The following is a 26,984-nucleotide window of genomic DNA, read 5'->3' as shown; positions in this document are numbered from 1 at the left end:
GGAACTTGGGGTGGCTAAAAAGGTCCCCTTTCACACTGATGGGATGGCTCTAGGAGACACAGACCCTGCTGCAGAAATAGTGACAGGTCTTTGATGCCCCCCCTCACAACCTTTGACCATTACACAATTGGGCTCGTCATCCCAATACATATACAGTAGTGCCTCAATAGAAGAATTTAATTCGTTCCACGGGTCTTTTCTTATAACGAAAAATGCGTCTAGCGAATCCCATAGGAATGCATTGACTTTTTTTGAATTTTTTTTGCCCATAGGAACACATTAAATGAATTTCAATGCATTCCTATGGGAAACCGCGATTCGCTAGACGAATTTTTCATAAAATGAATTCGTCTAGCGAGGCAACCTCCGCTCGAAAAATCCTTTCGTTAAGCGGAAATTTCATTAAGCAGGGCATTCGTTAAGCGAGGCACCACTGTATTACAATTGCGTGTGCAAACTGTATTAAATATCTGACCAAACTACCACGTCAGATGTTTGCAATTCAAATGCATCTCTCTCCAGAATCCATCTCCAATCCCCATTGCTGGGTAGTCATTTTTTTTCCTTTCCTGCAGTATTCTCCCCCCCCCCCCGCTGTTAAGAGTTTACATTTTTCAGTCTTTATTATGTTCATTTAGTTCTAACCTCTAAATCTATTTCTAATCTGCAACCCCTGGGGTCTTCATTTTTAGTATAAATTAAATTCATAAACAAGCAAGGCAAAGGAAGCACTCACATTCCCCGCCACCCGCGAAGAGCTACGCAGTCCCCTGTGTTTGTCATTTGTAAAATCTAAACGCAAGGTTTGAAATGCACCACTAGTGAAAGAGCAGAGGAAAACAAGCAGCTGTTGGGGCAGAAGAGGGAAAGGAATTCAAGGCCAAAACATAAAAGCAAAAGAAAGAAAAGAGAAACCAAGTTAAGCTATGGAAATACAGTTTCCTTCAGGCAAAGGATGTCTTCTCTTGGCCTAGTGAGCAGACGAAATCTTCCAAGGAAGATTTCCTGCCGGTCCAGGAAGACGCATCTGGGAAGTTATCCCAGTTTGAATGCCAAGATTTACTTCCAAAATCTGTCTAGGAAGCTTCTTCCTTGATCTCCTCTGGAATGTCCTTACAATCAGGTGTGGGAAACTGTGGGGCCAAATGCGGCCCTTCAGGCCTCTCTCTCTGTGGCCCTTGAAATTCGTTCTGGCCACATCCTTCATTGGCTCTTATTTGCACTCTTTGCAAGTGCTTTTACCTGGCTGGAATGTGCCCCAGAATGTTGATAATGCCTCTAGCTTGTCTGTATGCTGGGCAAAGAGCTAGGATTGTGTAGTGGTTAGAGTGTTGGACTAGACTCTGATCTGGGAGACCAAAGTTCCAATCTCTGCTTAGCCGTGGAACTCATGGTGTGATCTTGGACCTCTCCTGTCTGTTCCCAAGCTGTCCTATACCTAGTCAAATTATTTGTCTCTGTAGTTCACTGTTGTCTGCTCCACAGCAGCTCTCTAGCAGACCCTCCAAGTGTCTCTATTATCCAGGGATGGTACTGGATTTACAGAAGCTATCCCAGTTTTTTATCTGATCCTGGAATGTCCTGCTTTTCCTTAGGACGTCCCTATTTTCATCAGAGAAATGTTGGAGGGTTTGCTCTAGTGTTTCAGATACTGCAAAACCTCGGTTTTCGAACACCTCGGCTGCCAAATGTTTCAGAAGCCGAGCACCGAAAGCTCATAAGTAAATGCTTCTGTTTTTGAACGCACCTCAGAAGTTGAATGGGCATTTCTCAATTTTCTCCTTTAACTTTGCCGACCGCCCTTTGCGAATGTCTCGAACGGTCTTCCAGAACGGATTACGTTCAACAACCAAGGTTTCACTGTAGTCTTACCAAATCCCAGCTAGAAATGCTGGGGATTGAACATGGAACTTTCTGCATGCAAGGCTCTATGTAGCTATATCAATAGGGCCACATCTGCACCATATATTTAAAGCACTATGGTACCACTTTAAACACTCATGGCTTCAGCCGAAGAATCCTGGGAGCTGTACCTTGTTAAGGGTGCTGAGAGTTGTTATAGGGCGGAATTACCAGAGTGGTTTATCAATCCTTCTTCCCAGGTGTCATATATTCATTTGTGTGTGTGTGTGTGTTCTCATATTCATTCATATATATAAAAACAGAGAGAGAGATACACGAAAATAACATGCAAGAATGATACTAGGGGAAATTGCTCCACACAAAAATTGTACATTAAGTATAATCGCATGTAAGAATGTGGCTATTATTCACATTAAATTCACACTATAAGGCTGATGAATTTTCATGACAACTTTTTTATTAAGCAAACTGATGCAGAAATGTGGAGAATTGAACTTATTAGTGGAAAAATGAGAAACTGTGAGAAACCAAAATTGATTAGCTCATCCCTAATTATCACAGGCTCTTGGAAATGCCATACAAAATCTGATATTACTAGAGTGCACAGAAGCATACCCATCCAATGCACAAAGATTAGGGCCATGAGAATTTAGATACATTTAGTTGGTTTTAGGACAGTTTTTGAACACATATGAAGCTGGGTGCATCTAGCTGTGAGAAGGGGCAATAGTGGCCCAACAGAGGTTGCTGGGCTGCAAGTTCCCATACCTAACTGAGCATAAAATTGTCTTATTCTGACTTGAAGTAGCTGTCCAATATCTCAGGAAAGGGACTTTCAGCCCTATTAAGATCCCTGATGAATTGTAGAGGCTAAGAACAGTCTTCACCATTTGAGATAAGTAATGATCACATTGCAAACATTTTTTGTTTGCTTCATTTTTGGTGCTGCCTGAAGCAACATCCTTGCCTGGCTAATCTTCTAAAACCTGGAGTGGGAGCTGTAGCCTCCCCATCAGTCACAAGCAGCATTGCAAGTGATCAGGGAAGAGGGGAGCTGGGGCCCCGCAACATCCAGAGGATGACTTTGTCCTCTCCTGTATTGGCCAGCCCAGCCATTGGACAAGTGGCAATTTGTCCCATACATTTAGTGATGGAAGGAAAGGAGGAAGGAAGGAAGGAAGGAAGGAAGCTCCTGTGCTTCTGCTTTTCCAGCAGCATCAGTTTTCATCTACGTTCTTCCAACAAGGGCCTGAAAGTATTAGCTAGCAATAGAAGCAATCAGCAATGTTAATATCCATTTGCAAAGGTGATGAATAATGTTACACTACTATGACAGGCGTCCATGCACCAATTAGGCTTTTAACTCAAACCAATGTAGGTTTTATTGTTTTCCTGAAGCGCAGAAGTCCCTTTCTTCTTCTTTTTTTGGCCTTCTTTTGCATATTTCTGCTTTGTTGTCACAAAGCTCCAGATTGGCACCACTCAGCTCTGGGTGTTTACGTCTGCAGCAAGCAAGTCTCAAAACAATGAGAAAGTGTTATTTTTGCCTTGCAATGCCACCATTTGCACATGAAGGGTACGGCTCGCTCGGTTGCCATGGAAATGGGGCCCTGCCAATTCCATCCGACTAAGTGTTAACTGCCAGGCACTGAAGGAACCATTCATCACTATTTAGTGAAATTGGACCAAGGACGTTATGCATCACGGACCAGCTGAGCTCAAAAGAAGTCATAATGGAGAAGGATGGTCTATGGGTTGGGGCACTTCCACATATTGTTGACAGCGGAGGCTGCAGAAGCAAGAATGCCCAAGAGGCAGGAAGTACCTTCTCTGGTACTGGAGCAACTTCCGGTTGTGGCACCTAGCACCAAAGGTGGAAGCTTCCTCACCTGGGCCTGCTAGGTGGTTTTCAGGACTCAAGCCCACATCAGGTCCTGAACCTAGGACCTGAAGTGAGTAAGATGTGGATTTGGTACGCAACATCTTATTGTTTATTAGTAGTAGTAGTAGAATTTATATCCCACCTTCCTCCAAAGCTGAGATTCAAGGCGGCTTACAACATTTAAAAACATTTAAAAATGCAAAACAAAGCAGTTAAGAACAATAATTAGGATACATCAGAACACATTTAGAACCAGCCATTAAAAGAAGTTTGCCCTGACAGCAGCCCATCAGTGATCAGAATCATCTGCACCTTCATTTTCAAAGGCCTGACTGAAGAGGAAGGTCTTGGCCTGCTGGTGGAAGAACAACAAAGAAGGCGCCAATCTAAAATCCCCATTTTATCCTTACGTCGACCCTGCAAGGTAGCTTAGGCTGAGCGATAGTGACTGGTCCAAGAGTCCCCAGAGATCTTAATGGATTTGAACCCTGATCTCCCTGCTCCTAGTCCGGTCCCCTACACTATGCCACACTGGCCCTCAGTATTCCAAAAACAGGTGACGACTTTAGGCAGCTTCTAAGTCTGACTTGGGCCACATTCACACTTACTTTTAAGCACCAATACCACTTTGAACAGGCTTCCCTGAAGAATTCTGGGAGCCATGGTTGTTGTTTTTTTCAAAGGTGCTGAGAGTTGTCAGGAGACTTTCATTCCCCTCACACAGCTACAATTCCCAGAGTGATTTAACAGTCAGTCCCTCTTCCCAGGAACTCTGGGAACTGTAGCTCTGTGAGAGGAATGGGGCCTCCTAACAACTCTCAGCACCTTTAACAAACTACAGCTCCCATAATTCTTTGGGGGAAGCCATGGCTGTTTAAGTTGGTACAATAGTGGTTTGAACGTATGGAGTAAATGTTGCCTCACTTGCTGGTCTGAGTAACTAGCAGACTCCACTGCAGTTGCTTCTTGTGCTAGCTGCAGGTTGCCTTGGCCTTGGTCCTCCTCTGCCTCACACACACACTCCATGCTCAACTTGACATAGGAGCCACTCCCCTAAACATGCAGGTGCCTGCCAGGCTCGCTCAAGCATGAGTCACCCACAAAACAAAAGAAGGGCAAGTGCCACTAGACAAGCTTGCACCAACTCGGTGGCCACAATGGCTGAGATGGGTGGGAGATGTTGCCCAAAACATTAGGAGAGTGTCAGGTTGACTCACTCAACCATCTTGCTCATGCACCTGCATGGCCACCTCCTGGCCACCTATGGCTACCAGTCATGATGGTAAAGGCAAGCCTACCCAGTTAGGTTAAAAGAAAATGGTGGAGTTCCAAACAGGATTCTGGAGCAAGCAAAACACACAATGGACTAGAGGCACATGGCATGGTCTAAATCAGGGTTTTCCAAACTGGGGTCTGCGGCTGTTGTTGTACTACAACCCCCATTATCCCTAGCTAGCAGGACCAGCGGTCAGGGATGATGGGAGTTGTAGTCCACATACCTGCCAAGTTGCTGTCAGAGAAATAAGGGACCGGGCCGAAAATAGCAGACCGGAAGTAGCACTGCCACCATTTTGGAACTGGGCGGAGCATGCTCAGAAGTGACTTGATGCTGCTTTGCCCAGTTCCAAAATGGCTGCCGCGCCAGAAGTCGCACTGCAGCCATTTTGGAACTGGGCAGAGCAGCATCAAAAGTCGCTTCTGAGCATGCTCCGTCCAGTTCCAAAATGGCCGCCGCGCCAGAATAAACCGAGGAAAAACAAAAAAATCTGTTTTTTCAGCTAGGAACAGCTGGAAAAACGGGGGTTTCCCGGGGGAAACGGGAGACTTGGCAGCTATGGTAGTCCAAAAACAGTTGGAGACCCAAGTTTGGAGCACTCTGGTCTAAATATATTGTTGGGTAAATTCTGAAGCAGACCAACAAGTTAGGCAAAAAGAGGTGCTGGATTTATTATTTGTACCCCACTCATCCGGCTGGGTCTCCCCAGCCACTCTGGGTGGCTTCCAGCAAAGATTAAAATACAATAAAATGTATTAAAAACTTCCCTAAACAGGGCTGCCTTCAGATGCTTTCTAAATGTCAAGTAGTTGTTTATCTCTTTGACCTCTGATGGGAGGGCATTCCACAGGGCGGGTGCCACTACTGAGAAGGCCCTCTGCCTGGTTCCCTGTAGCTTTGCTTCTCGCAGTGAGGGAACTTTCAGAAGGCCCTCGGCGCTGGACCTCAGTGTCTGGGCTGAACAATGGGGGTGGAGACGCTCCTTTAGGTATACTGGGCCATTGCCATTTAGGGCTTTAAAGGTCAGCACCAACACTTTGAATTGTGCTCGGAAACGTACTGGGAGCCAATGTAGGTATTTCAGGACTGGTGTTATATGGTCTCGGTGGCCGCTCCCAGTCACCAGAATGGCAATGACGCCCACCTGAGAGGTGCAGGAACTGAGCTCTGGCTAAAAAAAACCCCCAATGAAGAATCACAATAGTATTATGCCTCAGGGTGACATAGAAATGACTGCCCACCCTCATTGTATCTTTTCAAGAATACTGCAAGGCCGGTTGAGCCACTCAGTCTATGTGAGTTTCATGAATAAGCAGAGATCTAAGCCTAGATCAAGCCCAACATTCGACTCAATGCCACACTTGCTCTCAAGCTTCCATTGCAATGGGCTTTTAAGGAAAATCTCCTATTTAAGCTTCCTGCAAGAAATCCCCGTTTTTGTTTTAATTGATATACCACCACCCTTTGGCAGATTTGGTTCCAACAGTGGTTTACAGGGTTTGGCGTTCCTTCCCTCGCACTCCTGCACCCAAACATCTGCCAGCTTAATTATACTGGAGCAAGGCTGAAATTTAAAAGTCAAGCCAGAATTTATAACGGATCCTTTTTAGCACCAAGACAAATTACCGTGCCACTTGGGCAGAGGAGCAGTGAACTGCAAAAGAGTGCAGAGCCCGCAAGGAAAGCAATAAGCTAGGATAACTGGCCCCCACTGGCCCCAACCCACCAACTTTGTTCTTTACAACTGAAGGGCATAAGAAAAAGATTTAGGAAGTAGTTGGGAACAGCTGTAGCTCAGTGGTAGAACATCTACTTTGCATGCAGAAGGTCCCAGGCTCAATCTCTGGCATCTCCAAGGAGGACTGGGGATGCCCCCTGCCTGAAACCCTGAACAGCCACTGCCAGCCAGTAGACATTACTGAAATAAATAGATCAATGGTCTGGCTCTGTATCCTGCAACTTCCTATGTATTGACAGAAGCAGAGTTCAGCCAGTGAAGTCTGCAAAGGTTTCTTAAGCCTGGAAAGCAGCTGTGTACTCACTCATCCATATTTCCACTTTCCCCTGCCTAGAAAGCACAAGACAAAAATGGTTTTCCCCTTGCCCTCCTCCTTTTTCAGGGAAAGTCCATTCTAAATTGTCAATCCGGAGACCACTGAGTTGAAGGCTAGACACACAAGCACAAAAGGATGAGATAATCTTTTGCAGAGCACCAAAATCACTGTCCATTACTGCTATTGGGACAAGATTTGTGATGCAAAGAAAAATTCTATTTAGATTAAAGCACCCTGCTCTTTACTGGTTTCCGTCACGGATGATAACACTCCATGTGGAAACACTGCAAGATGCTATGGTTTGAATTACAAAAAGAGCTTATCTTTAAACTCTATTTGATTGCTTGTGTCTGTCGTTCGCATGCATTTGCTAACCCCAGCTCCCCTCGCCCTGCTCCACCCCAAACCCCTTGAGAAAGCCTGCATACATTACAAGTTCATAATACTGTAACTTACTTCCGCCCTTAAGAGAGCAGGCTGGGTTTTCTCTTTCTGAGCAAACTATAATTATATAATTACCCTGTGTTCCTCATCTGAGGCCCTTCTTCATGTGCCTCCTTCGCAAAAACTCTGGAGGGTGGCAACATGAGAAAGGGCCTTTTCTGCAGTGGCTCCCCTCTTGCCAAATGCTCTCTCCAGGGAGGCTCACCTGCTGCCTTTGTTACATATCTATAGGCAACAGGCAGAAACATTCCCCTTCTCCCAGGCTAAACAATCTGGCCTTTTAAGCTGTGGGAGGGGGTACTGTTTTTGTTTGTTACTATGGTATGTGTTTTTGTGTTTTTGTATTGTAAACTGCCCTGAGATGAAGGGTGGTATAGAAATTTAATTACTGCCTCAAAAAATGGAGGTAGCACATAGCCTTGTCCACATGGGGGAGGGGAGGGAGTGAAGACACCCCATAAATAAGAAGGTAGCAGCAGGTCCGTAATATTAATAAAGAACGCACACAACTATAAAACAGCAGTGTGGCCACATTCACTCCCTACGTTTAAAGCGCTATGGTACCACTTTTAACAAGCATGGCGCCACCCAAAGAATCCTGGAAGCTGGACGTTCAGAAGAGCTGTTGCAGCTCCCAGAGTGGTTTTAACAATCAATCCTTCTTCCCAGGGAACTATGGGAATTGTAGTTTTGTGAGCTAGGTAGAACAATGGTCTCATCAGGTACAGGGAAGGGCTGTAGGTCAGTGTTTTGCAGGCAAATGGTCCTAGGTCCAACCTCTGGCATCTTCAGGTAGGCCTGGGAACATCCCTTTTATGAGCCACTGCCAATCAGTGCAGATGCCACTGAGCTAGAATAACCCGTGTGAAGTGGCTTCCTATGTTCACCTTCCTTTCTTCCTTTCTCTCTCTCTCTTGCATAACATTGGAACTCACGGCCTCCCCAATGAAGCTGAATGCTGGAAGATTCAGGATACATAGAAGAAAAACACTTCTTCAGGCAGAGCGTAGTTAAACTAAGGTTACCAGACGTCCCCGTTTCCCAGGGACAGCCCCCAAATTTACAAGTCAGTCCCCATACAAAATCCATTGAAGTTGAAAAGTGTCCCCGGATTCATGGAAAAAAATCAGGTAACCTTAAGTTAAAGTATGGAACTCACTCCTACAGAAAGTAGCGATGGATAGCAATCTGGATGGCTTTAAAAGAGAATTGGACAAATTCATAAAGGATCAGTGGCCAGTAGCCATGATGGCTATGCGCTGCCTTCATGGTTGGACCCAACTCGGCATGCCTGGCGCTGGCTGGAAACAACAGCAAAGGGCTCTCATGCTCAGGTCTTGCTTGAAGGTTTCCCAGAAGCATCTGGTGGGCCACTGTGAGAACAGGATGCTGAACTAGAGAAGGTATTGGCTTGATCCAACAGGCTCCTCTTATGCTCATGTATTCTTATGTTCTTATTTATGGGGGCATTCGTTCTCTCTCTCTTCCCCCACCCCCAGCAATGGGATGCCTTGGCCAGCAGCACGCAGGGCTCCCACCCTATGAGTTTTCATATCTCCTTGAGGGTGAGACATCAGCCCAGAATTTTTACAAATGCAGGAAGTTACAGTGATTCAATCTGCTGCTCCATCATCTTGTGAGATCATCTTCCCAAGAGAAATGGCAATATAGCCATGATGAGACTCTAGAGCGAAGGATTTTTCAGGTGGGTGGAGGCCTCTCTACGTACCCACTGGCAAACTCCCAGAAAGGAAAGGTCATTTCTACGTGACCACGTGGGTGGGTGGTGCCATTTCCCCACCCGCTACTCCTGCCTGAATGGCATATGCTGTAGGAAGCATGTGCCAATGGCTGCTCCCCCGCTAAACGGCAACTCGGGAGTGGGGGGGGGGTCGTTTGCAACCTGAAAACCACATCCTCTTCCATGCAGCCTTCTGGGGGGGGGCACATGGTAGTGGCAGGTGGGGGCTGCTGGCAAAAATGGATGAAGCAACAAATGTGAATTTACTTTATGCAGTAGATGAGCTTCTACACACACTCACCTCCCTATTCCTCCAGCCAGGCAAAAACATTCAAGAAGGTTGCAAAACTGGGCCAGTAAGAACAGTGGCTAAGCAGAGAGGCCTAGGGGCTACATTTGGCCCTGGGGGACTGAGGTTCCTCAAGCTATAAGGCTTGATCAGGTTTTCAGATACTGGGAGGACTGGGTTCCCCCCCTTTCTATGCCACTTCTCACAATCTCCCCCACCAAGAGGTCAGCAGCTGACAGCCCCTAGGCCAAATCTGACCTTTCAGGGGCCAACCAGCAGGAAAAAGCATTATTTGGAGAATGCAGGTGATGCTTTGCTGGCAAGTTGCATGTATGTATATGTAAACATATGTAGTGACATAAGTTTTGGTTTGGCCCATTCTCCTCCCACTCCTTATCAACATGACCGTTTGGTTTTACTAGTTCCTGACCAAGGTCCGACAGCAGAGATGGGGAACCTGTGGCCCTTCTGGATGTTGTTTGCCTCCCACCCCCATAAAGCCCAGCCCGAATGCTCAATGGTCAGAGATTATGGGCATTGTAGCCCAAAAACATCTGGGGATAAATTGGCTTCCTATTCTGGTCTTAAAATGAGGAGAACTGAGATAGTAGTAGTAGTAGTAATGAGTTTTATGTTGTTGTTGTGTTTCCTCCTTGGTTTTCACTGGATTTCAAGATGCTTTAAAATACAGCAGCAAGCAAGCTAGAAACTTGGCTTCATTTGGATGTAAACTGGAAATGCAAAGAACTCAGAGTGGGGCCACCTAAACATTCTAGTGTGTCACAACTGGGCTGTTTCACTGTCCTTATTGCGATCTTGATCTCTCTCTCTTATATACACACACACACACACACACACAGAGAGAGAGAGAGAGAGAGGGAGGGAGGGAGGGAGGGAGGGAGGGAGGGAGGGAGGGAGAGAGATTAATCAGATCTCCCTTGTGCTTTCAGTTTATATTCTGCCCCCTTCCTGACATTCACAGAATCAATTAAGAAACACCAACGGGTGTGTTTTATGAGTCCCATGCTGGTTCTTTTGCCACCTTCACTAAATGACCCGCATACCTAAAAATAACAAAAATTAAAAAATTCCCCAAGCAGAGTTGTTATTAAAATCTGCAAAGATAGTATAAAGTTCAAGCAATTACCAAAAATTTAAAAAATATATGAAAAAATCTTGGCAGTGATCTCAATATAAACATTTCCATCTTTATAGCAATCCTTCTCCACTGTCACACACCCCAACCCTAAAATAAACAACCACCCACAGAAAAATTGATTAGTCTTACGTACAGCAATTGGGTAAGAAATATATAAAATAGCTTTATAAACGGTATTAAATTGATAAGGGTGCATTTTGCTGTGCAAAAATTAAATATTGATTCATTTCCACTTGGCAGTTCCCCTCGGAGTCCGCCTCAGATGTTTTCTGTCATGCTTTAGCTGACTAATTACCTTTTGGGTCCATCTGCTATCATGTGTCAACTGGAGCCGGTTGGCTGGAACCACTCAGCAAAAGTTGGGGCTGAGCTGAAAATTAATTGGTGGGGATTGGGACGGGTAGGGCAGGCTACTGAATGCTCTCCATACATTTATAGCACATTTAAAACGCACATACAGTCAAAGAATCCCAGGAACTGTAGGTAACAACTCACAGAGCTACAACTCCCATCTGAATAAACTACAGTTCTTCGGGACGGGTAAGCTTTAAATGTATGGAGTCTGCACAGCCTAAGAAACTCTGGAGATTGAAGAAAGAAAGAAAGAAAGAAAGAAAGAAAGAAAGAAAGAAAGAAAGAAAGAAAGAAAGAAAGAAAGAAAGAAAGAATCTGGAAGAACAATAGCCTGGGAGAGTCATGGTGGATTTAATGAGTGAGAGGGATTTGAGGCTGAGTAGGGGGTGTCACTGGAATGACTACAGAGAATGCAAATGGTGGGGAAGGGGAGAGGTCATGCAGGAAAGAGGAAAACTCCTGCTGGCTTCCACCGATCCAGGATCCATCCACCTCCACAGAACCAGAAGCAGCAAATTGCAGGCATTGAACACGGAAACACTGCCTTGAACTTCCTGCTTGAGAAGAAGCCAGGTTGCCCCGGGTTCAATCCTTAGCAATGCCAGGTAAATGATCAAATTTAAGGCCTGTATGCTTGAGAGCTGGAGGGGCAGTGCTGTTCAAGACTAGCTAGCACTGGGAGAGCTGGAGCAATGGTCTGATAAGGCAGCTCACTATGTAAAAGCGTAAAGGCTTGCTCTGTCTCCACAACTTGTAGCTCACCCTTCTGCCAAATGACTTACAACCTGTAACACTGGGATTCTACCTTTCAAGCATCTAGCATCTTTCCAAAGACCCGACAAGCCTCCACTCCGAAAAGAATCAATCAGTCTTTGTAGTTGTATATTTTAAAGCCCAGAGATTCAGTCTTAGCAAAGAAATCTGTGGCATCTTTTTTTAAAATGACTCACACATATGTTGCGGTGTACATTTTCATAAGCTACGACAGTCTTCCCCAAACTCTGATCCCCAGATGTTGTTGGACTACAACTCTCATCATCTCTCACCGCTGCCATGCTGGCTGGGATGAGAGTCCCAACAACATGGGGACCAAATAAAGCTGGGGCTAAAGAGAGAGAGAAAAACCTACGCAGACCACACATCTGCAAACCTGGACTCCAGCCCCTGAAAACATCTGCCACAATTTTCTTAGGGCACTCACCCAGTTGGAGTTCAGCACTTTTAAAGCCCCATTCGTTTCCAAGAGAGAGCTAAGAATATGCTCAGATTTCACTCTTCCACAGAAATTGGCAGGGATCTCTTAAGTACTTAACCCGGGAACCTGTTAAGGATTCCACTGGTTTCACTGGGTCGTTGAACTCCCGGCTTTCATCGTCTGGAACCCAGTTTGCATGTAAGGAAGCCGGCTTTAATACTGCGGCGATCCTGTGTTCACTTGCCTGAAGTCCCAGTGAACTCCATGTGGGCTTATTGCCGAGCAGACACGTACAGGCTTGCACCTTAAACGTGCTAGTCTTAAAGGTGCGGCAAGGCTCCTGATTTCCACTTGCACACAGCTACCTGCCACGCGCGTGCGGATTTTTCTACCTAACCCCCTTCGATCCAGAAGCGATGCTTGCCTTAAACCGGACCGGCACCGTCGACACTGCACCTTTCCTGGGTTTCTCCCAGCACAACTGTACGGAGAGGGGGTGGGAAAGGGGTGCCAAAAACTGGACCGAAAGTTCCTTGGGGGCGCACAGAAAGTTCCTTCTGGGGAGCAGCGCAGCTACGAAATTATAGAGGGGGGAGTCTAAAGAACCCCAAAAACCATCCCCGGAAACACCCCCCACCAAAAAAAAAAAACCACACTCGGGATCAGCTCATGGAGAAGGGTGCAGGATCCTCGGGTTCCACAACGGCGAATGGAAAGAAAGAAAGAAAAGTTTTGCTTCTCTCACCTGTCCGAGGTTTAGGTAACCGTAAGCGGAGGCCAGCCGATGCGCCTCGTCGGGCCCCCCCAGCACCCGCACAGCCCAGTGGTTGGTGTAGACGGTCCGGGGGCGCCTGGCCGGGCAAGCGGGTAGCGCCGCCAGCAGCAGGAGGAGGAGGCAAGCCCCGAAGGCGCGCATGGTGGCGGCGGCGGCGGCGGCGCAGGTCTCTTTGCGCGCGGGGAGAGGCGCAGCGAGAGAGCCGCTGGTGGCGACGGCGTGCACAGACGCCCGCTCCAAAGCCGGCGCGAGCGAATCGCAGACAGGCCCCCGCCTGCCTCAGCCGGCCAGTGGGGGAAGCTCAGCCTTTTTGAGGCGGGGGGGGGAGGGATGGGGCGGACGGAGAGATGGAGGCGGGGAAGGATCCGCTCGGGATCCCCGCAACGCAGCAGAAGCCGAGATCAGCGGCCCGGCGGGAGCCAAGCCCGCCGCCGGGGGGAGGCTCAGGCGATCCCGAATTTGGGAGCCGCCGAAGCCCTTCCTCGCGCGCTCTTCTTCAGCTTGTCGCTGCTGGAAAAGCGGGAGAGTTTGGGAGCTGCTGCTGCTGCCGCCTCCCAGTCGGAAGAACTGGTTTGGCGCTCTCCGGGCCGTCTAAACCGAGCGAAAGCGGATCGCTTGGGGTTCAAGTCAGTCGTTCATGGTCACCCCCTCCTGGGTCACATGATCTGGGCCGCTACCTTAGGCTTTTAGTTTTGCGTTTTAGCAGAAGGTCTTCGAGGCCGCATTGAATAATAAAGCTTCTTCACAAAACTATTCCACTTTCAGGGTGTTTTGTCGTCGGACCCACAAATATTACACAAGGTGCCCCAAAAGGCAACCCAGATCCACAAGGGAGTTATTCCCTGTGAGGAAAGGTTTGCAGAAGGTTTTCTGAGCTCAGAAAAAAAAGGGGGGGACATGACGGAGCTGCATAAAATGATGCATGGTGTGAGGAAACTGGATAGGGGAAAGCCTTTTTCCTCTTCTATAGTCTAGGTCGTTATGAAGCTGGATACAGTATTGGGAGAGAGACAATAAAGTCCTAAACACAGCATAAACCATGGAATTCCCCACCTCAGAATGAAGTGCTGGCCACCAGCTTGGGTGGATTTAGAAGGGAATGAGACAAATTCAAGGAAGGTAAAACTATCAGTGACTACCAGGCCCTCTCAATAATCCAGAGAGTCCTAGCTGATTTGAGAAAGCATGTTCACATACCTTTTCATTAATTTATAAGTACATATTTAAACTCCGTTTTAATATGACAACATCCACAGGAGTTAATGTGTTTTACTCGGTCACCTCTCTTACATGCTTAAATTTGTAGTTGTGAAACAAAGCAAACACCCTCAAGTGTCTAAATTTGAGTTTAAGGCTTGTTGCTCAGAAATGCCAGGCTCTGCCCCAGGGAATTCATAGTCTCTGTTAGATGGGGAGGGGAAAAGCAAAACTCATTATAGTCCTATCAATGACCATGAACAAAGCAAAACCTCCAGACACAGAAGCAGTATACATTTGACTAGGAGTTACATTTTTCTCCGTATGCCATGTCACACAGAAGATGGAGCAAACTTGTCTGTTCCTCCAGAGGACAGGGCTAGAAATCAACAGGCAGAAATTGTAGGGGGTGGAATTTATTTTAAAAAAATATTTTTGTGAGAATCTTCCTAATAGTAAGAGGTGTTCAGCAGTGGGATAGACTGCTGTGGGCAGTGTCTGGCTCTCTTTCATTGGAGATACTTAAGCAAAGACTAAACAGCCATCTGCCAAGGGCAGTTGTAGAACTAGTTACCGTACATCCTGCGTTACAGATCCCTCATTAAGCAAGGGGTTGGACTAGATCTCCAAGGCTGCCTTCAGCTCTAAAATTCTATAATTTGGGGAAGGATCAGGTGAAAATAAAAATTCATTCAACAAATGGTGAAATAATTACCAAAGGAGGGATGTCAGAAATAACTTTGCTCTATTTTATAATCACAATAATAAATATGTATTGTGCACTACATTGGACTTACATTGCATAATTACAATTAAAAAAAAGCATTTCCAGTCGTCATGTTCTCTTTGGCATTCCAGAATTACTTAAAACATATCCACTCTGCCTCCAATCGAGCCTTCCCAAAGTTGGTGCCCTCTAGGTGTTATGAACTACAACTCCCATTAGTCCTGGCTAGTATAGCTATGGGGACCCAGGTGGCGCTGTGGTTAAACCACTGAGCCTAGGGCTTGCTGATCAGAAGGTCGGCGGTTCGAATCCTTGTGACGGGGTGAGCTCCCGTTGCTTGGTCCCAGCTCCTGCCAACCTAGCAGTTCAAAAGCACGTCAAAATGCAAGTAGATAAATAGGAACCGCTACAGCGGGAAGGTAAACGGCGTTTCCGTGTGCTGCTCTGGTTTGCCAGAAGCGGCTTTGTCATGCTGGCCACATGACCTGGAAGCTATACGCCGGCTCCCTCGGCCAATAATGCGAGATGAGCACCGCAAAACCAGAGTCGGTCACGACTGGACCTAATGGTCAGGGGTCCCTTTAGTATAGCTATGCTGGTCAGGGCAGATGGTAGTTGTAGTCCAAAATATCTGGAGGGCACCAGCTTGGGGAAGGCAGCTCAACAAATTAGTGGCATTCACCATAACCGTCACAGGCAAACTCACTCCCCTAATCCTGGCACAGTAAAACTATGTCAATAATAATAATAGTAATAGTAATTTATTTCTACCCCACACATCTGGCTGGATTTCCCCAGCCACTGGGCGGCTTTCAACAGAACATTAAAAACAGAATAGTCAAAAGTAAGGCCCAGTCAGTTCAACGGGGCTTGCTGCCAAGTAAATGTGCATAAATATACTATATTATATGATAAGCATAGCTCAGGGCCAGAGCATCTGCTTTGCTTGCAGAAGGTCCCCCGTTCAATCCTGAGCATATCCAGGTAGGGCTGGGAATGTCCCCTGTCTGAAATCCTAGAGAGCTGCTTCCAGGCAGCATAGACCAGGCAGAGCCGGCCCACCCATGAGGCAGGGTGAAGCAGCTGCCTCAGGCAGTGGAAGTGCAAGAGGAGGTATTCTGCCCATCCCACTGCTTCTGCCATCACAAAGTGATCGGAGAAAAGGAGGGAGGGGCATTCTGGCGCACAGGGTTGTGAAGGCCTTGCGGAATGCAATGAGCACCAAGGCCTTGTGGAGCACCCCCCACCTTTCACCAAGTTTCGCCAAGGGTGGCATTCCAGTGGCAGCCAAAGTGGGAGGCGAGGCACAGCAGCAGGTGGCAAAATGGGCTGGGCCACCCTTGAGATCAGTGCTGTGGAATATTTTTCAGCCCAAGGGCATTCATATTCCAAGGGCCACACATCAGTGCTGGGTGGAGCCAGAGACAAAAGTAGGTGGAGCAATGAATGCAAATTTTACCTTTGCACAGTAGGCTGGTTTACACACACACACACACACACACACACACACACACACACACGAGGATGCATGATCGACACATTCTGGTCAGGCGAAAACATTCAAGGAGAGAAGCGGACACAGAGCAATGGATTCAAACTACAAGAAAGAAGATTCCACCTAAACATTAGGAAGAACTTCCTGACAGTAAGAGCTGTTTGGTAGTGGAATTTGCTACCAAGGAGTGTGGTGGAGTTTCCTTCTTTGGAGGTCTTTAAGCAGAGGCTTGACAGGCATAAGTCAAGAATGCTTTGATGGTGTTTCCTGCTTGGCAGGGGGTTGGACTGGATGACCCTTGTGGTCTCTTCCAACTCTATGATTCTAAAAGTTGGGCCAGCGAGGGATCTCTCCTGGGAAGTGTTCATGGGCTTAAGGATTCCCCTCCCTAGTCCATGGATTACTCTCTTATCTAAGAACATCTAGAATTGAGCACCTTGCTGTAAAAAAAAGGAGACTGACCCTTGCTTTAAAAAAACCATGATTGGCTTTGGGTCAGGTCTAGGGCAGGAGACCATTGTCTCTTTTATCATTTTAAAATGAAGTTTACTCTTGATGAGTGGGTGTGATTATAAAGAGGAAATGCATCACTGCCTTGAAAACAAAGCAACAGTTGTATGCTGATTGGGGTGCTAGGTGGATGGGTGACATCTCTCTCTCACCTGTGCAGATGGGCCTTTAAGAACAGATTATGGTTTGCAACACCTACCCAAAGCTTATCAGTTTTCCAACATCTGACTCTGTAATGTACTCTGAAGCAGGGGGCTTATTCAGCTTCATTAACTACAAATCCCCATTAATTACAAATCCCCAGTTTGAGTACTGATTTCTCAGTTTGGAGGACACTGCAAAATGTGAGGTTTTGCAAAAGTATCGCAAAACTTTGGCCCCAGGTTTGGGGTGAATTGGAGAATGTTGTTTTTAGGGGGTGTTACCTATGACCCCCAGGGTTGATGTATCAATTGCTCAGTTTATGGGATGCTGCGGGGCCTACAAGACAGAGCTATTCCGCCAGGCCTTTGGTCCAGGCCCAGTCTGACCCCCTTCTTTCTATGGGACCCTGTATGTACTGGTAAGTGGCCTCCTTGTCTCTTTCTAACGGCCCATATGGGATCAGCACGAGTGGCCGGGCCTGGTGAACTTTTAATTCCTTACCCCTACGGTTATGATTTGTGGATTCCCACTTAATTTCATTCTGATTTTAAATGTGATTCAAATTTTATTTTAAACTAATCGTTTGATTTTGTGTTTTTAATGTATTATATATTTGGTGTTAGCTGCCCTTAGCCCGGTTTTGGCTGCAAAACCTTGACAGTGGCTTGGAGGGGACCCCAAATTTAAGTTTCTATCCTGTGCATAATAGCAGGGTGTGTGTGTGTAATAGTTGTTTCTCAACTCACCTCTATCCATTTCAGTGAGTCTCCAGCATCTTCAGGCAGTGAGACCCTTGAAAGCTGCTTCCAGTCAGTGAAGACAGTACTGGGCTAGATGGAACAAGAGTCTGACTCAGTATATAGGCAGCTTCAGTTGTTTCCATGAGTTTACTACCGTAATTCATTGGTTTGAGGGAAGGGTTGTAGCTCATTGTCGAATAGCTTAGAATGCAAAAGGTCCCGGGTTCCATATCTGGCAGGGTTGAGAGTGTCCCCGGTCTGAAACCTCCAAAGAGCCACTGCCAGTCAGTGTAGACAATACTGAGCTAGATGGACCACTGCTCTGACTCAGTATAAGGCAACTTCCTGTGTTCCTTTTGGATCTTTTTAATGTTGGTCACAATCCAGCCACCGTGAAACACTTTGAAATCCTTTCTGTTTTCAGTGGAAGAGTGGAATGTGCCATTAAATCTCTTCCACCAATGTGGCTTGAAAAGCGTAACTTGGCTAGCTTGGTCTGGTTGCTTTTGAATTTTAAAATGCATTTCATATTTATGTTACACCTTGGATAATTCTGAAGAGAAAACTCAACAATGGTTGATAAGTAAATCCATTCGCTCCACCAGGCTTCATCCATCCATCCATCCATCCATCCATTCATTCCTTCACACTTATCCCACCTATTCTTCAAGGAACTCACGGCTGCATTGTTCTGCCACTCTCCACTTTATCCTCAAAACAACCCTGTGAGGTAGGTGAGGATGAAAAGCAGTGACTGGCCCAAGCTCACCCAGTGAGCTTCATGGTTGAGTTGGGATTTAAACCTTGGCTTCTCAGGCCCCAGTTCAGCACTCTGGCCACTGTACCACACTGACTATTCTTCAGCTTTTGTTTGGTTTTTGCAGGTGAAAAATGCACCTGGAAATTACCATGAAAGAGAACCTATGTGGTGTAGTGCTTAAAGCAGTGGTTTTCAACCAGTGTTTCATGGCACCCTAGGGTGCCTTGAATGATGGTCAGGGGTGCTACGGGCAACCTTTCCTTCCCTCCCTCCTCTGATGCCCTCTTGCGTCTCTGCCTCCCAAAGACTTGCACAGCTATTTCTTGTAGCAGCCCTGGCTACAAGTTCGCCAGGTGAATGGTTCCTCTGGGGCTGGCCAGGGGGTGCTGGTTGCCAGGAGCTGAGGCGGCCTCAGAGTAAGCGAGCAAATGGGTGAGGGAGACCAGCCAGCCAGTCTGCCACCTCTGGCTCAAAGAGTCAGACTAGGACCTGGGAGACCCAGATTCAAATTCCCACTCAGCCTTGGGCCAGTCTTTCAGTGTATGATTTCCTTCTTTGTGAGGATAATAAAGGTCATTGCAAACTTTTGTTTTTTATGCACATGGAGAGTCCTGGTACAGGGGTGGCAAGATTTTTTTTTTAAGTGCCTAAATAAAATATTCATTTCATGATTTCAGCTAGAGCCTTGGCTGGATCCACTTCAATGATTCTAAACAAACAAATCACCACCACCAAATAAACCCTGTTAACTCTGCCTTTAAGGCTCATCTCAAAGCTTTATGCATGGAAATAAACATTTAACTATATGTAGAATTCGATATGTATGTATTCAGAGGGCATACACATGTTTACATTTTTTCTGCACTACCATAAGGCTTAGAAATGGGTGGGTGCGTTTTAAATAAAAGCTCAGCTTCTATATTCTGCTAAGGATTTTAGCCTGTCCTTGTTTTATGGCTGTTTTCACCGGGTTGAGTGCTGTCATGGTCACAAGCAGCTGAGCGATCTCAACCCTGTGTGTGTTTGGGAGAGGCCAACTCCCATCACAGAAATGTGCTTCTCCCCACCCACCCCTCACTCATGCAGAAAGTCCCTGGTTCCATCTGCAGCCCCTCCAGCTACAGCAAAATCAGCAGAGAATAACCCATACAAATTCACCACATTTGAGCTACGATTTCCCTGAATGGACCATTAAGGAGCAGATATTTGTCTTGCCTGCGAACTTGCAGTGGCTCTTAGCTCATGGTGCTTCTGCTTATCGAATGATGATGATGTGCCAGGAATAATACACTCTCTGAGGTTCTCCTCCGCCAATGATGGATGGCGCCGATACATAATCGGGGCAACCCATTGCTCCACTGATGTATTATACCAACATGCCATCAAAGGGAAAGGCTGTTGTTTTATTGATGTCCTGAGTCTGATTTGCTGCCTGACTAGGACCCTCCGATGATGCATCACACAAAGGACCATTTCCTGGTTAGGGAAGGAAGGTGTCATAATTGCTGGGATGGTGCAATCAGGGAAGGAATAGCAAGCAACAGACAAAAGGTTGCTTTATAAGGCCATAGAAGCTAATGTTGTCTTTTTCTGCTCTCTATAAAGTACTGGAGGGACCCAGGTGGCTCTGTGGGTTAAACCACTGAGCCTAGGGCTTGCTGATCAGAAGGTCAGCGGTTCGAATCCCTGTGGCGGGGTGAGCTCCCGTTGCTCGGTCCCAGCTCCTGCTAACCTAGCAGTTCGAAAGCACATCAACATGCAAGTAGATAAATAGGAACTGCTAAAGCGGGAAGGTAAAGGGTATTTCCGTGTGCTGCTCTGGTTCGCCAGAAGTGGCTTTGTCATGCTGGCCAAATGACCTGGAAGCTATACGCCGGCTCCCTCGTATAATGCGAGATGAGCGCCGGCTCCCTCGTATAATGCGAGATGAGCGCGCAACCCCAGAGTCGGTCACGACTGGACCTAATGGTCAGGGGTCCCTTTACCTTTACCTTTATAAAGTACTGGGCCCTGAGGAAAGTGTCTTAGCTCAGTGGTAGAGCATCTGCTTTGCATGCGGAGGTTCAATCCCTGACATTTTGACGTAGGGCTGGGAATGTCCCCAGCCTGAAAAGCTGGAGAGCCAGTGTCATGCAGTACTGAACTACCAGTAGATGTAGCCTGACTTCATAGGCCCCTATGTACCAAGGACTGGTAGGGATGCTTTGGTTTAGGGATGAGGAGGGCCCCAGGTTCAATTCCTAGCATCCTAGGGCTGGGAATGCCAGCTGTCTGAAACCCTGGAGATCTGCTGCTAGTTAGTAGTTAGTTATTATTTCAGAGCTCCTCAAACTGTGCCAGGGAGGGCTCCAGGTTTGGGCAGGTTCTGGTCAAAGTGTCCTTAGATGAGCCGCCACCTCTTCTGGTGTGTTCTGTTGAGTTTATCTGGCTGTCATGGCAGCCCTCCAGAGAGCGCTGATTGGGCAGCTGGGTCTAGCCACCCTTTTAATGTCCCACCATGTCCCAGAGTAATGCCGCCAGGTTGGGACATGGTGGGATATGTATGGTTAAATACAGCTGCCTGGTGCTTCTCAGAGTGCCGGTTGAGGCAGGAGGTAAACAGATGTAGGGGGTGGGGGCTTCAGCAGTGGGCCCTGTCAGGGCTACAAGGACCCTGGGGCGCCAGTTGCTGATGCCAGCCCCGAACTGGATCCAGAGTTCCAGCCCAGGCAGTGGATGCAATCATGAAATGAATATTTATCATAATAACCTTTTCTGCATGAATGTTTCAATTCAAAGCTAGAGGCACACTGTGTGATGCAAACAGTTCAATGAAATTTGTGAGCCAAGCAATTAAGGGTAAGGAAAAACCACTTCAAATACTTCTCCAGAGGGGAGGGGAGGAGGGGACGCAAAAATTGGCAAGGTGAAAGAGTTCGTATCTGCAATAATTTCAGCTTTCTTTACCTCTGAAGCTCCTTTCCTTCTGCAGCTCTCCCCTGTTCCTTTTCCAGTTTTCTTTCTTTTTTTTCAAATGCTCCCTTATATTCTTCTCCAGCCTTCCTTTCCTAGTACACCCTGACTTGCCTGGTCCTTCTGGGAGGTCAAAGCAGTTCAGCCAATGGTATGCAGAGATTCTTAGGGTCAGCAAGTATGGCAATCTGAGGTCCTTCTGCAATAGCAAGGAAGGGAAAGGGTGCTTTCAAATAAATGTTTATTGGAGGATTGCTGCTCTTTATGAATGCAGAGTTTTCAAAGGCTGTGTATACACCATGCATTTAAAGTGCATGCCTTCCTGCAAAGAATTCTGGGAACTTTTTGTTTGTTTGTTTGTTTGTTAAGGGTGCTGGGAATTGTAGCTCTGTGAAGGGGTAAGCTACAGTCCCCATGATTCTTTGGGGGAAGGCATGTGCTTTAAATGCCTGGTATGGAGGCAGCCACAGTGTCAACACAACATTGTTAGCATCAAAATGCCAGCCTATCTTTCTTCCCTTCTCAAATTGAATCCAGATTTTCCCTTTCTGTGGAAAATGCAGCATTGCAAAAACATGTCAGTTGCCAATTTGTGTTACCAACCTATTTGCCATTTTAAGTCCCTGTCTAGAACACCCAGAGTAGCTGATATTGTGACTTCTTCTCTAGATGTTGTTGGATTACAGTTCCCACCAGTGGAAACTGGTGCCCATTGGGAAGAATAGGAAAGAAGTAAGGGAGGCCAACACTAGGGGGCACCAGAGCACATTACCTGAATGGTAAGTGAATTCTGGGTTTGTCTCCATCCTCCTCCCTGCTGAGCTCTACAAGGGCAACACTGTGACTAAGGACAAGGAGATGGGCCGTCTAAGCAACTGCCTCAACTGGTTGTAAGTAAGGAAGTGGGCAGGTGGGGACTGGCTGAGGACAGACTGAGCTTAGTGGGGCAGCGTTCTGCTTGCCTAATGGATTACCTCCAATGGTCCCAAACATCCCTGACTGTTGGCCATGCAACAACTGGCGAGATCCAAGTTGGCTACCCTTGAATTAGATCATAAGACTATACTTATGCTGCTACTCCAAGCAGTGGGTTAGCAAAAGACTCAGTCTTGTATTTTTTGCCATTTAGCACGGACTAGCAGATGCCATAAAAGCCGAGTAGATTTCAACTCTTAAGACCAGATTTTCCTAAGTATCGAGTACTCAAAACCCCGGCTTGATTTTTATCTGAGATTTGCTTTACCTTTCACTTTGCTAAAGCAGAGACTGGATTACTGGAATTACACCAAACAGATCTTATTATCTAATCCTGTGATTAGCCTCTCAGAAGCATGTGCCTTGTGAGGAAGGAATCTGTCACGTCTCAAGGAATTTCAAAAGAGAAGAAGTTTTGTTCCAAAGCTAATTTAGCACTTTCCAGGTTTGCATCATCTGGTGAATAGTTACAGAGTCAAGAGTATGGGCCCATCCACACTATACATTTGCATAGCTGTTAAGTTTTCCTTTTCTCTGGAGGAAGCCTATTCAGCATAAGGGAATTCCCCTTTAAAAAAAGGGAGAACTTGACAGCTATGATTTAAAGGTGTATCGTACCACTTTAAAGAGTCATGGCCTCCTCCAAAGAATCCTGGGAAATGTAGTTAGTGAAAGATGCTGAGAGTCCCCTATTCTCCGCACAGAGCGACAATATCCAGATTTCCCTGGGAAGAGGGATTGGCTGTTAAACCACTCACTTTGCCTAATGATAAGGCACTGTCTCCAGCTGTTGCTGGAATACAACTCCCATCAGCCATGACCATTCTGCAGCCAGGGAGAGGTGGAAAGTGTTGTTCATTGTGTTCAGTATCACAGCTTATACGATTCTCCTAGGGACAGATTTCTCAAAGGAATTCTCCGGAGAACTTCCTTTTTTGAATAATAAAGAGAAAAATCTGTTATTTTGTTGATAGATGGGGATAAATAATCTTCGTGCAAGGTTTCCACAGCTCAACAGATCAGACAGAATTTTGTTGTACAGCATGGGGTCCTGTGTGCTGGGAGCCACCTGTGCTCAAATGTGTTTCTATGCTGTTTGCATCTTTGTGATGACCAAAGGCTTGCAACAAATTAATTTGAGTGCCCCCTGACCACTGGCTGTGTTGAACGGGGCTGTTGCTAGTCCACAGCATCGGAAGGGCATCACATTGGCTACCATTGCTTAGGCTGTGATCCTTGGTGTGAGAACATTGGGGTCTCATACATATACCCAGAAAAGGGAAAGGTACCGTAGGGCTGGGAAAGACTGTCACAGATTACTCTGGGGTTGCAGCGCTCATCTTGCTTTACAGGCCGAGGGAGCTGGCGTTTGTCCGCGGACAGTTTTTTCGGGGCATGTGGCCAACATGACTAGGCCGCTTCTGGCGCAATGGAACACCGAAACCAGAGCAGCACACAGAAACGCTGTTTACCTTCCCGCCGGAGTGGTACATATTTATCTACTTGCACTTCGGGGCGTGCTTTCGAACTGCTACCGTAGGTTGGCAGGAGCTGGGACCGAGCAACGGGAGCTCACCCTGTCGCGGGGATTCGAACTGCCGACTTTCTGATCGGCAACCCAAGGCTCTGTGGTTTAGACCACAGTGCCACCCGCGTCCCCCAAAAGGACGCTTAGGTCCCTTCCAACTCTACGATTCTATGAAACCCTGCAGAGCCTCTGCCAGTCAGTGCAGTCAATACTGAGCTAGATGGACCAATGGTCTGACTCGGCTTCCTGTCCCTATTGTCATCTTTGTCACACTGCTGGACCTGCAGGTCTGAAGCTTTAGTGTCCATATATCTCTGGGTTGCTTTTTGGGTGTATTTCCGGGCTTTAGACCCCAAGCGCCCACCAGTTCAACCTTTGCCAATGTGAAGCAGATAAATTTCTCACCCATACCCACACGCCACTGGTTCCTAGATTCCTTTCATAAAAAGAGCGACGGGGAAAGCCAGACGGACTGTGGGCAACGGCACCCTCAGTAGCACGAGTTCAATAAGTTAAATAAATAAAGAATGTGCTCAGTAAATACAGAGCGGGCCTGCTACGGATTCCCTTAGGCAAACAGAAAAGCCTGGGCTTTCTTCTGCTCCTTTGCCTTCATACAAACACTCAGTGTGTGTTTCCATGGCTCTGGTCCCAAGAAGCAATATATTATTGAAAGAAATAAAGCTTTAAAGTCTTCTCCGTGTGCAACGCTCACCCTCCCCACCCCACCCCCGAGAAACTCTGTGAGCCACGCTGGAAATTGGTGTCAATGCAAATACAGTGGAAAACCACCGAGGTCCTGTTTCGGCAGCATACAAAGAGGAGCCTCTCTTCCTTAGATGTGGCAGAAGTCTGGCTCGCCATCGCCAGACTGCAGAGTTTGCAAACTCTTCAGCATTCAGGCAGTGGCCCCAAAGGCACAAATTCAATGGGTGAAGCTTCCCTTGGCTGGAGTACAAAAAGGAAGAATGCAAAGCATCCAAGCCTGTACCACTTCTCCACATCGGGTTGCTGTTGAAGACACTGGGGATGGGGCAAGGCTGGTGCTGTGGTCTAAACCACTGAGCCTCTTGGGCTTGCCAATTGGAAGGTCGGCGGTTCAAATCCCCGCGACAGGGTGAGCTCCCATTGCTCTGTCCCAGCTCCTGCCAACCTAGCAGTTCGAAAGCATGCCAGTGCAAGTAGATAAATAGGTACCGCTGCGGCGGGAAGGTAAATGGTGTTTCCGTGCACTCTGGTTTCCATCACAGTGTTCCATTGCACCAGTTTAGTCATGCCGGTCACATGACCCGGAAAACTGTCTGTGGACAAACACCAGCTCCCTCGGCCTGAAAGTCAGATGAGCACTGCAACCCTATAGTTGTCTTTGACTGGACTTAACCGTCCAGGGGTCCATTGCCCTTACCTTACCTTACCTTACCTTACCTTACCTTACCTAATAACGTAGGAACTGCCTGCTGGATTAGGCCAATGGCCATCTAGTCCAGCATCCTGTTCATCCTTGCGAGAGCCAGTGTGGTGTAGTGGTTAAGAGCGGTAGACTCGTAATCTGGGGAACCGGGTTCGCGTCTCCGCTCCTCCACATGCAGCTGCTGAGTGACCTTGGGCTAGTCACACTTCTCTGAAGTCTCTCAGCCCCACTCACCCCACAGAGTGTTTTTTGTGGGGGAGGAAGGGAAAGGAGAATGTTAGCCACTTTGAGACTCCTTCGGGTAGTGATAAAGCAGGATATCAAATCCAAACTCTTCTTCTCTTCGTCTTCTCATTGTGGACAACCAGATGCCCGCGGGAAACCCACAAGCAGGATCCAAGCACAAGAGCACAGTCTTTGACCACAGAGGCAGAGCATAGCCATCATGGCTAGTAGGCACTGATATCCTTATCCTCCCTGTTTAAAGCCATCCTGTTTAAAGCCATCCTGCCCTGTTTAAAGCCATCCACGTTGTTGGCCTCACTGCCTCCTGTGGGAGAGAGTTAAATAGTTTATGCGATGCACAGAGTAGTATTTCCTTTCATCTGTCCTGTGTCTTCCAACAGTAGATGTCCCCAAGTTCTAGTGTTATGAGAGAAGAAGAAAAACTGTTCTTTGACCGCTTTCTCCATGCCATGAATAATTTTACGTACTTCTGTTGTGTCACCTCTTGCTTGCCTTTTCTCGAAACAGAAAAGCCCTCCCAAAGAAGATGGGAACCGCATCATTTCCCATGGCTAGCAACACAATAGGGAGTTACTGAAATCCAGCCCTTGCTTGGGTGATCACCATCCTTTCCCACGAAAGAGAGGGAAGCAGAAACACATAAAGGCATTGGTAACCAATACAGCATTGCGGGCACAGAACAACCCTTAGAGGTGTTCCCTGGCATCCACAGGGTCCCATCTCTCCTCCTGCCGCGCCCCCGTCCCATGAGCGGCGCCTCCAAAGCCTCGCGCCTTGCTCCAGCTACAAACTCCAGGTAAAAAGCCCGCTCAGTGCGGTGGGTGCGCCGCGCTGAGCGGGCTTTTACCTGGAGTTTGTAGCTGGAGTGAGGTGCACGGCTTTGGAGGCGTGGGGGGGCAGCGATACCCCACCATATAACAACGCATGCATCATTACGTAGTGATGCTGCGCCCACCCGGGTGCATAGCAATTTGCCGCCCCGGGTGTCACGGCGCCTTGCTATGCCCCTGGTCACTATCAGTTAAAGGACTTCTGGAGGGGGTTATTTGGTTATTGTCTGCATGCTGCCAAGGAATCTCTAAAGCAGGGGTGTTGGGACTTTTGACTGCCAGGTGTGATTGGACTCCAACTCCCATCAGCCCCAGCTAGCATGGCCAATGGACAGAGAAGATCAGGCATCCCCAAACTTTGGCCCTCCAGATGTTTTGGACTACAATTCCCACCATCCCTGACCACTGGTCCTGTTAGCTAGGAATCATGGGAGTTG

The 26,984-nt window shown here is 47.2% G+C and overlaps 1 protein-coding gene across 1 annotated transcript in view; it reads right to left on the bottom strand.

Annotated features, from left to right (window-relative positions):
• PCSK6 (proprotein convertase subtilisin/kexin type 6) overlaps positions 1-13,311 on the bottom strand; it is a 95,202-nt gene extending 81,891 nt beyond the window's left edge. Inside the window, exon 1 of the mRNA XM_035130465.3 lies at positions 13,003-13,311. Within this exon, the coding sequence (XP_034986356.3) occupies positions 13,003-13,173 (171 nt within the window). The 5' untranslated portion in view covers positions 13,174-13,311. The remainder of the gene's footprint in view (positions 1-13,002) is intronic.
• Positions 13,312-26,984: the final 13,673 nt, after the last annotated feature.

The sequence above is a fragment of the Zootoca vivipara genome, chromosome 13, assembly GCF_965207765.1.
Source record: "Zootoca vivipara chromosome 13, rZooViv2.hap1.1, whole genome shotgun sequence".
In the NCBI taxonomy this organism is placed as follows: domain Eukaryota; kingdom Metazoa; phylum Chordata; class Lepidosauria; order Squamata; family Lacertidae; genus Zootoca; species Zootoca vivipara.
Note: the sequence above shows the minus strand (reverse complement) of the source record. Positions and strands in the feature narration are given on the sequence as shown.